The sequence below is a fragment of the Lathyrus oleraceus genome, chromosome 7 (assembly GCF_024323335.1).
Source record: "Lathyrus oleraceus cultivar Zhongwan6 chromosome 7, CAAS_Psat_ZW6_1.0, whole genome shotgun sequence".
NCBI lineage: Eukaryota > Viridiplantae > Streptophyta > Magnoliopsida > Fabales > Fabaceae > Lathyrus > Lathyrus oleraceus.
Window position 1 is genome coordinate 260,893,710 of NC_066585.1, and position 8,909 is coordinate 260,902,618.

Here is an 8,909-nt window from a genome sequence, read left to right on the forward strand (position 1 = left end):
GATTCAGAGCTCCTCATGATAGGGGTTTGCAACAACATGATGCAAGGTTCAGCATAGCCACACAAATGTAATGAAAATGGTGAAAAATGGACCTACCTCCGAAGCTGATATTTGCTCCGGCGAATGTTGATCGGAGAAGATGAAGACGGAAAATCACTTGTACAAATAGGTGAGATATTGCCTTTGCTTCTGGTTCGCTTCAAAAATACTGTAGTGTGATGAGGTTGAGTTCACTCTTCTTAAAGCTTCAATGTGAAGCTTCAATGGAGTTTTGGAAATTGAGCTTTGAGTGTGAGAGGGAGTGGATTCAGAGAAAAATTGCCGAGAATTGAAGGTGATGATTTCAAAATGTGTAGAGTGTGTGAAGAGTATAGAAGACTTCAAATGATGATGAAGATGAGAGTTTATAGTGATTAGGATTGGGATCAATGTGGCTTGGAGTTAGTTATTGACAGGTTTGGAGTTAGCTTAAGAGTTAGTTGGGATGAACTCAGTGAGTTTAGATAGTTAACTCACTGAGTTGGAAGTTAGTTAATTGGTTAGCTTAATGGAATGTGTTCAAATGGGTTTTTATGACTGGCTAGGGCAGGTGAAAATTTGAATGAAATTAGACTTTGATGTTGGCTTAGGTGCAAGACATAACTATCATGACGTGCAACTGTAGGTTAACATTGGTTATGTGGTGCAAATTGATATTTTGGTTAGGTTTGTGCAAGTTTAAGTGTTTGTGAATTTTGATGCACTTGTTTGGCTGCAGGTTTATTGTGTTCAAAATGTGTGTGGTTGAAGTTTGATGGAATACCAAACCTTAAAGTGTTGTTGAGTGCTCACGGTTTTTCTGGTATTTCTGCAGGTGTGCACGGGTCTTGGATTGCGAGTCTTGGCTATCTTCAATAATGAGAGTTCAAGTTTCAATCTCACCAGTTACATTCTCACAGTAGTGCAAAAATCCTGCAAAACAAGCTATGAGTCGACTCACACAGGGAATGAGTCGACTCAAACAGAGTCTTCCCCATGGTTGAGTCGATCTGGGAGTCGACATGTCCGGACCCGTGACGAAATGAATCAAAGAAAAACTGGAAGTGAGTCGACGCAAGGAGTGAATGAGTCGACTCAATCAATATTTCCTAGAATTGAGTCGACATAGGGGTCGACCTGTTCCGACCCGAGGGAACATGGTTCCAAGAAAGAAGGAGAATGAGTCGACACAAAGAGTGAGTGAGTCGACTCACTCAAGTTTCCTAGAATTGAGTCGACCTGTTCAGATCTAAGGGTTTTACGCCGAGTCATGAGTCGACTCACCTTGTTGAAACCTCCAAAAAACAAGTTTTTTTGCAATGTTACACCTTTTTTGCACCTTTTTTATATGTAAGGAATATTTTAGGGATAAAAATGGAAGGAATGGTCCCATTGAATGAAAATGAATGAACTTAATACATGAACATGACCATAAACTCAAACTCAAGACCTATAATTGACACAGAAAGCGAGAAACATGATCCCATGGACCATGCCATAGTGGTATGACAACGATCAAGTGAATGAATGAAAGTGGATGAAAGTTATGAGACCAAGGACTTGGATTATGACCAAAAGACTCAAACACTCAATGGACAAAATGGACAGACCAAACACAAGAGACTGAGCGGAACACACACTGAGTAGACATGAGATTAGGGTTTTAGGGGCCTCGGGGCCTTGATACCAGTTCCAACCAAGCATTTCCAAAGCCCTGCAAGTCAAACACTTGGAATTCATGGTAATGAATGATGCTTATGCATGAGTTATCAATGTATGCAATTGAAACCCCAATCACATGGTTAGATGGAAATATGAAGAAAAGGGGAGGGCAAATTTTAGGGTACAACAACAGTAAATTATATTTTTCTCTTGTGATATGTTATAGTAGAAATAGTATATTCTAATATATATGAGAGGAAGATATATATATATATATATATATGTTGTGCATGGTAGTTAAAATAATTTTTTATGTAAAATTGGGAAGGAGAAATAAATTCGTGGAATCATACCACTAATAGTAAGATTATATAAAATTATTATTTAAATTCACTTAAATATTTATATAAATTTAAATTCATAAGCATAATTCATATAAGAGTGGGGTGACATGTTTCCAGATAGGTTTCTTTTTTATTAGAAAGTCAAATAAAAGAATTTGTTTGGACCGTAAAGTTATACTGCGAGAGAGCTTGACTACCCAACACAGAGTATTGGTTATGTATGTAAGAGTCAAGAGGAGAGCGAATAGAAGAAATCTCATGGGATCTCCGCGGATCAAGTGGTGACATTTGAAGAGTAAAAAACAAGAAACTTTTCAACGCGATCTTGGAGGGAGAGTTTAGACAGCCACAAGGAAGTGCACATGATATGTGGAATAAGATGTCCCAAGAGATTAGAAAAGTAGCCAAAGAGGCGTTGGAAGAATCAAGATATTATGGACCTAGGGGTAAATAATCATAGTGGTTGAATGAAAGTGTTCGAAGTAAATTTAGAGTAAAAAATGAATGTTTTAAAGAATGATCTAGGTGTAAAAATGTCGAAAGTTAGCAAAAGTATAAGAAAGTTAAGAATTAGACCAAGAAGGCGGTGAGTGAAGCAAGAATCCGAACTTTTGACGGTTTATACCAATCTTTAGGAACCAAGCAGGGAGAAAAATCTATATGTAGGCTTGCTAAGGAAAGGGAAAGAAAAATGAGTTTTGGATCAAGTGAAGTGTGTTAAAGATGAAAAAGGCAAAGCTTGATTCCGGGAAATGATATAAAGGATATGTGAGATACATATTTCTACAATTTATTTAATGAAAGATATGATATTTCACTTGACTCTAATTGGCTCGACATTAGAGAAAAGGATGAAAATTGTAATTACTACCATCAGATTCAGAAACAAGAAGTGAAATAAGTGAAATAAGCGATGAAAAGGATGAGTAACAGTAAGATAGTTGGGCCAGAAACACACCTATTGAAGTATGGAAATTTCTTCGAGATAGAGGAATTAAGTGATTCACCCAACTCTTTAACGAAATTACGAGGTCAAAGTAAATGGCAGATGAATGGAGAATAAGCACTTTAGTTCCAATCTATAAGAACGAATGGGATATATAAAATCATACAAATTATAGGGGGATCAAACTTATGAGTCATACCATGAAGTTTTGGAAAATACTGGTTGAACAAAGACTAAGAAAAGAGACTCAAGCTACTGATAATCAATTTGTTTTCATGTCTGAGTGGTCGACCATGAAAGCAATCTATCCACTACGGCGTGTGATGAAGCACTATTGGATGGACCGACAAGACTTACACTAAATTTTAATTGACTTGGAGAATGTGTATGATAGAGTGCCTAGGGAGATATGTATGAATATGTATAAACCAGTGTGCAAACTCATGGTGGAGAGACAAACGATTACAATAGGATTGCACTAAGGTTAAAACCTAAAACCCTACTTTTTTACTTTAATTTGGATGTACTCATGGAACACATCCAAGAGTTAGTACTGAGATGTATGCTTTTTGAAAATGATATAGTTCTACTTGGAGAGTCGAAACAAGATTTAAATGAGAGATTGAAGACTTGGAGACGAGTTTTAGAAACACATGGTTTTCGGCTAAGCAAGAAATAAGATGGAATATATGGAATGTAAGTTCAACAAAAGGAGAAACATCTTTAACCTAGAGGTGATAGTTGGAGATCATATCATCCCACAAGTCACGTGGTTTAAATATCTCGCATCTGTAGTACAAAACAATGGAGAAATAAAAGGGGATATAAACAATTGAATTTAAGTTGGGTGACTGAAATGGAGGAGGGATTCAAGGGTTTTATGTGAGATAAAAGTACCGCTCAAGTTAAAGAGAAAATTTTATTGGATTGCGGAGACCAGCGATGTTGTACGGGACAAAATGTTGGGCGGTTGAGAATCAACATGAGAATACATTAAGTGTAACAGAGATGGGAATGTTACGTTGGATGTGTGGTAAGAATAAACAAAACAAGATCATAAATGACAATATTTGAGAGTGTTGGGGTAACACCTATGTAGAAAAGATGGTGGAAAATAGACTTAAGTGATTTGGACATATAGAGAGAAGATTTGTAGATTCTGTAGTAAAGAGAGTAGATCAGATGGAGAGAAGTCGAACAACTAGAGGTAGAGGAAGACATAAAAAAATTGTAAGTGAAGCTATAAAGAAAGATCTCAAGATTAACGATTTGGATATAAGAATGTTCTTGGATAGACATTATGACAAAAGTTGAAATATGTATTCCACCCCATTTAGTGGAATAAAACATGGTTGTTATTGTATATGAGTGTATCATATATTGACTTTTAAAAATTTTATGCATTCGTGTCATATTGTACTGGTATCTTGATCGGTATTGAAGTTTCTTGGGATTCCATAGAAATTCTTATTATCACATGATATCATTGGTGATGTGATGTCTTCTTCATTCATTCATTAATAAGTATAATAATGGATAGTTTGTTGTGAGCCTACATCAAACATGAGCTGTATCATTAGAGAAAACTGTCTTTTTTACTTTACTAGATCATCAGAGAGTATTGTTATTACACAATGTGATGTTTATAAAACAAAAGACACCCTCATTGCATTCTGAAACCTTTAATGTGTGTTATAGTGCCAAATCTTATGGCATATATTCTAAGTATTATTTCTTGATTTTCTTATTGAAATTATGAATTGCTTATATACCTCTGGATTTTATGAACATTTGCAGCATCTAGAAAGTGTAAGATTCAGACTCAGTTCGACCAAGGGCTTTATAGCTATGTAACTATGGAAGCTAAGCAAAGGTTTTGTTGACTAAGCCTTATCTGTGTTTAAAATACTTACATATTAAATTTAATCAATTATGTGCTCAACTTTAAAGGTGCTTAAGATAAAAGTTGCATATTTATATAGTTAAAATATTAATATGCTTATTTTTTTGGGTCTATTATATTAAAATTTCTACAATAAATTATTATTTTTATATAAAAAGCAATCTTATTCTTATTAATTCTTTATGAACGGTTGATAATTAAATAGACCGAATAATGATTTTATCTTAGATAATGTAAAATAGTTTATTTTTTAAGTTCAGAATTTTAATTTGGTATTTATACATTTCTCTTTTATAATTTTATTTATGTGACTTAATGTCTCATTAGTTTTTTTATAATTTTATTTATCTGACTTAATGTCTCATTAGTTTTTTGAAACAATTTTGAAAATAGATTTAATATTTTCAGAAATAAAAGAAGACATTCGAAAAGCGGTATGGAACATTCTGATATCGTCATCAGTTAGTTTTCATCAATATGAATTTGTTTTAAGTAACTAATAGAGGTTCAATGTCTAAATTTAGTGTATGGCGGAAGTGGGTATACATATGTTTATTACACACAAAAACTATCATAAAAAATCAACAATAATCTCAGCATAGATCATGAAAAATAGAGCACTCTGTAAAATAGTAGCAACAAACAATGTAAACTGCATTTGCCAGCTCTAATACATCATTGTTCATCATAACTTGCATGTTATTCAGGTAAAAGAAAAAACATAGTATTTAAATGAGAAAAAAAATACATTAACATAAGAAATTAATTAAGAGAAGAAAGAACAATAAAAGAAAAGATGGAGATGGCAAATTATGCATGTTATAATGTATCATTTAGTCCTTCAAACAATATCTGGATGGCTGATGATATTATGATAAAACACGTTCCTCTTTTGTGTCTCCAAATTGCTTATGATATTTTGGTTTCTCGGCTTTTCTATTTCGTCCTCAAGCCCCTTCGTGTGCCCCTCATTATTGCACAGGTGTTGGTAAGTATTCATTCATCATATATTTCTTTCTTTCTTTTGCCAGTAAATTTGAATCATCAATACACATGATAGTTAGTTACATTGAATTTTCAACATAAAAACATATAAAAGTTCATACATTAAGACTGCCATAAAAACATATAAAAGTTCATACATTAAGACTGCATTGCATAAATGAGAGATAAAAAATATAATAATTTCTGAACTTTATATAATGCAGGCTGGTTTTACTCTGAGTCCAAGTCTCTTGGGAAATTTCGAATGGGTATTTTCCTTGTTTTACAGTCAATATGGAATCCTAACTGTTGAAACCTTTGCAAACTTGGGAATAATGTACTATGTGTTCCTAAGTGGATTAGAAATGAATTCAGACACCATTTTAAGATCAAGGAAGAAAGGTACAAGCATAGCAATTGCCGGCATTGTGACGCCAATGTTATTTGGTGTTGGATTTCTAGCTCTACAACAAAAACTTATAGATAAAAATGATGTTTTCGCGCAAACACCAAAAGAAAATCAAGGCAAAGCATATTTATTCTGGTGTTTAGCACTTTCTGTAACAGGTTTCCCTGTCCTTGCAAGAATCTTAGCTAATCTTAAACTTTTATATACAAAACTTGGAAAAGATGCATTGACAGCAGCTATGTTAACCGATGCATATGGTTGGGTTATGTTCACCTTGTTGATTCCTTATTCGACTAGAGGTGGAAAGCCTTATCTCTCAGTAATCTCTACTTTGATGTTTATAGTTTTTTGCTTTGCTGTGGTGAGACCTATCCTTACTCCAATCATTGAACACAAAACAAGTATGAACACGTGGCGAAAATCACACTTATTGGACGTGTTGACGGGAGTGTTTATTTGTTCCTACATTACAGATTCTCTCGGTACACATCCTATTGTTGGAGCTTTTGTGTTTGGATTAATTTTGCCTCATGGAAAGTTTGCTGATATGGTTTTGGAATGGTCAGCCGATTTTGTTTCTGGGATTCTGTGTCCTATTTACTTTGCTGGATTTGGTTTTAGACTCAACTTGCCTTTCCTTTGGAAGCAAAAGAATGCAGGTTTAATGTTGTTGATTATGCTTTTGTTATGCATACCTAAAGTTTTGAGCTCTGTGATTGTCACTTTCTTCTTCGGTATGCCTGCCCGAGATGGAGTTGCCATTGGATTGCTTCTCAACACCAAGGGTGTCATGGCTGCCATACTACTGAATGTTGCTTGGGACAAAAGGGTAATTTTAAACTACCAATTTTCTATTATGGCATGATTTAAATCAAACAGCCTTTTAACCAAGTTACTTTTTTTTCTTTTTTCTTTGCAGATTTTGGATCCATATACTTTCATGGTTATGATGCTTGCTATTATAGTAATGACTGTAATGGTTTCTCCCTTGATCAATGCAATATACAAACCAAAATTCCGATTCATGCAATCGCAATTAAGGACCGTGCAAAAACTGAGGTTCGGTGTGGAGCTTCGAATCGTCGCTTGTGTCCACAATGCTAAACATGCCAATAACTTGATCCATGTCATTGAAGCCACAAATGCTACTAGGCTTTCACCTATACATGTTTATGTAGCTCATTTAGTTCAACTCACTAGACACGGCACAGCTATTCTTGTTTCCCAAATGGATAATTCAAACAACACGGTTGGTGGTGCAGAAGCAGCCAACTCTGGATTACAATTAGAGTTTGAGAGCATAACTAACGCATTTGAAGAACTTGTAGAACAATACAATGCGGTTAGGTTTGACATATCAAGTGTTGTCTCGTCCTACACAACTATCCATGAGGACATTTACAACGTTGCCGAAGAGAAACGCGCCAGCCTAATTCTCCTTCCCTTTCACAAAGAGTACTCAACAATAGAAGATGCTCCGGAAATAATCCACAATGAACATTGTGAGATAAATAAAAAAGTTCTACAACAAGCACCTTGTTCAGTAGGGATCTTTGTGGACCGCGGTTTAGGATCGTTGTTAGAAACAAAACTGCGCATTATAATGATTTTCATCGGTGGACCTGACGACCGTGAAGCCTTGTCTATTGCATGGAGAATGGCGGGGCATCCAGGAACACAATTACATGTTGTGAGGATCAATCTATTAGGTAAGGCTGCAGAAGAAACAAAATTAAAAATGGAAAAAAGCAAGTCTCGTCACGAAATGTTGTCGACGGTTATAGACAATGTGATGCAAAAAGAGTTGGATGAAGAGTGTATAATTTCCTTCAGGCACAAGGCAGTGAACAATAACGATTCAATTCTTTACTCCGAGAAGGAAGTCCATTCAAATACGGGCGAAGAGATTCCAACGCTTCTTAATGATATTGATAAACCTGGATATGATTTGTACATTGTTGGACAAGGAAGTGGTAAGAACTCAATGATTTTTTCGAGGTTGCTGGAATGGTGTGACCATCCTGAACTTGGTGTTATAGGTGACATATTGGCTTCAACTAGCTTTGGTACGCAATCTTCTGTGCTTATTGTACAACAGTATTTGGTTGGGAGAAAACATGTTGTTAGAAAATGTCATGAAGTGAAAAGTGGTACTGAAAATTTGTAAAAGATTGATCGACGAGACAAAGTTTTGGATTATTTAATATTTTGTATAGCTAAAATGATTTGTTTCATTTTTTCATAAATTAAGTGGTTAGAGTCCATCCTGTAAAGTCATTTATTTATTATAACATATTTCAATTTTTTTTTTAATAGTTAAATCATTTTATGCGTCTGTCCTTACCATTACATGTGTTAATACTATTATATGTTTTACTTATTTAAACGATCAGATATTTAATATAATATATTAAAATTGAATAGTGTGGTTTTGAGCCGTACATTTAAAGGTGTTAAAATGGCTAGTTCATATGGGTCGTATGTCAGGCTCGAAAAATTATAGGGTATCCCATTATGTTTAATGCTCCATAGTAAAAAACTCCCCCAACAAATAGTATCATGAGTCTTTGGTTCGAGAAAGGGACCGACTTACTTGTATCAAAAGTCAACAACGTCGGTGTGGTGAATAAGAAACATTTAGAA

General features: G+C 34.7%; 1 protein-coding gene across 1 annotated transcript; it reads left to right on the forward strand.

Moving 5' to 3' along the window:
• Positions 1-5,669: 5,669 nt before the first annotated feature.
• Positions 5,670-8,433, forward strand: LOC127103313 (cation/H(+) antiporter 15). The gene is made up of 3 exons (XM_051040581.1): positions 5,670-5,861; positions 6,082-7,095; positions 7,186-8,433. The coding sequence occupies exons 1-3, from the start codon at positions 5,670-5,672 to the stop codon at positions 8,431-8,433; spliced, it is 2,454 nt and encodes an 817-aa protein (XP_050896538.1).
• The last annotated feature ends 476 nt before the right edge of the window (positions 8,434-8,909 follow it).

Excerpts from the sequence above, each read along its gene's own strand:
- LOC127103313 (XM_051040581.1), top strand. The coding sequence starts at position 5,670 with ATGGAGATGGCAAATTATGCATGTTATAATGTATCATTTAGTCCTTCA. Across the intron at positions 5,862-6,081 it reads TCATTATTGCACAGGTGTTG|GCTGGTTTTACTCTGAGTCC; the intron begins GTAAGTATTCAT and ends TATATAATGCAG. Across the intron at positions 7,096-7,185 it reads ATGTTGCTTGGGACAAAAGG|ATTTTGGATCCATATACTTT; the intron begins GTAATTTTAAAC and ends TTTTCTTTGCAG.